Below are 2,023 nucleotides of genomic sequence, written 5' to 3'. Positions count from 1 at the left end.
TTTTAATGAGCTGTTAAGGTGTCGAAACTCCGAATACGGAACAAATACAGGACATTAAAAGAAATACAGAACTATTGGCGCCCGTATAAAATAAATAAATTGCCAGGACAATGCGTCAAAAAAGGGGACTGTCACGTATAATACAGGACGGATGGTCACCGTATTTATAGTAAAATAAGGCACGACTCTCACCTTTTGTAAAGTGCAAAAATGAGTGCAAATTGAAAAATAAATAATAATTATTGAATATTTAATTAAAAATATCCTTGCAGGATTTTTTCAGCCAATGCACTCGAAAATTATTTCCTACCACGTTAAATTTCGTACAAAATGGATTTCATCCATTAAACAGATGGGTGAAAGTCGTGCCTTATTCCGATCTTAGACTACTAAGTTTTCTCTGAGGCCTTGTTCTCGTAAACATTTCCATGTAAGAGTATTTATGATTTTGTATTCACAATTCTATATATATGTACATAAATTTGTCAATATGTTCACATTAATGTATGTAAATATGCAAAGAATTTAAGGAACTTACCTCTCATTATAGGAGAAAAATCGAATACTTTGATACTTCCACGACTTGAGAACTGTCCCAGCAGCATTTCCATATAATAAACTGGTTTTCCAACTAAAAATAATACTATAATATAAGGAATGACGAATGCACCTCCGCCGTTTTCAAGTGCAGTGAAGGGAAAACGCCAAACGTTGCCTAAACCCACGGAAAGTGCAATGCAAGACATGAGGAACTCAATGTCATTTGTCCAGGTATCTCGGTTTTTACCCACAGTTTCGGCAGTGGCAGAGTGGTTGCGAAGCTGGTGTGTGTCCCGCGTTTTCTATGTAAATTTAATAAGATATACAAATTCAATAGCAAATAAGTTTGTAAATGGTATGCACCTATGTACATTAGGGTGGCCCAACATTTTTTTCCTCCAGTCACCCCCCTAACTGAAGAATATCAAAAATAAGGAGGCACATTTTTTTATTATTTTAAAATCGTTTAAGATTTACCCGCGCAGCCGGGGCTTTGAAGTTTCACATGTACTTTCTTGGGGAAAATACATTTTTTCGTAGAGTTGCTATAAAATCGTTAGAAATAAATATTTTTTGATCGAATAAGACTATTTCACTTCAGAAGTCTTAAAAAAAGAACTGTGTGCTTATTTAACTTAAAAATTTTTCTGGGAGTATTTTAATAACCGATCTGTTATATACAAAAATTTGTTATTTTAGGTTTTCATAACCACATCACCCAGGAACAGCCCAATGAAAGTATTTACTTTTTCATTCTTCTCGATTATTTCTCCATTTGATACCCATATTGTGGTATAAAATAAGCTTACATTTTTAATAACCGTTGTTGTATTTTTTAGAAAGGCGGCAACCCCGTACAAACATGTTTTTAACCCTCTTGAAACGCTTTTAGTATTGATGAATAAACTTAATTATTTTATTGAACCTTTAAATAATTTCCGATTTTCAAATATCTGGCAACCCTGTTAATTTTTTTGCCGCTACCACAGAAATAATCGAGTAGATTGAAAAAAAGTAAACACATCCGTTGAGCTGTTCGTGCGTAATCAAAAACATTGATTTTCCTATGTTTGTTTGGTCCACCCTAATGTACATACATATGCATGTATGTATATATGCATGAAAGCTTTTGAATAGTCATCGAAAACCGAAAATATGAACTTTTTAAGAAATGNAACATTAACACCGAATTAACTAATGCTAATTCTACCAAGTCTCCTCTACAAAACGCTACTACTAAATACAAGTACATGCTCGATACTTTTCGCCCAATACAAAGTAATTTTGGTATCGATACTTTTAAACCGAGTACTGAGTTGGTATCGGAAGAAAGTACTTGTATTGAAACCTGATTCAGTCACAATTTTATTCCCGCTCTATTATTTCTTAATCTAATAATTATTGTGAATATGTAAGGTTTTTTGTAAGTTTAGTTGTCAATGAAAAGAAAGTGTCATCAGAATCGTTAACGGTTGAGAAAGTA

General features: G+C 33.2%; 1 protein-coding gene across 1 annotated transcript in view; it reads right to left on the bottom strand.

Annotated features, from left to right (window-relative positions):
- Window positions 1-534: 534 nt before the first annotated feature.
- LOC108380837 (sodium-dependent nutrient amino acid transporter 1-like) overlaps window positions 535-2,023 on the bottom strand; it is a gene marked incomplete at its 3' end in the record, with an annotated part of 5,207 nt that continues 3,718 nt past the window's right edge. Inside the window, exon 2 of the mRNA XM_017637237.1 lies at window positions 535-842. Coding sequence (XP_017492726.1) covers window positions 535-842 — 308 coding nt within the window. The remainder of the gene's footprint in view (window positions 843-2,023) is intronic.

Source organism: Rhagoletis zephyria, unplaced genomic scaffold, assembly GCF_001687245.7.
Source record: "Rhagoletis zephyria isolate East Lansing unplaced genomic scaffold, Rhagoletis_zephyria_1.1 Rzeph_scaffold_20518, whole genome shotgun sequence".
Lineage (NCBI taxonomy): Eukaryota > Metazoa > Arthropoda > Insecta > Diptera > Tephritidae > Rhagoletis > Rhagoletis zephyria.
Note: the sequence above shows the minus strand (reverse complement) of the source record. Positions and strands in the feature narration are given on the sequence as shown.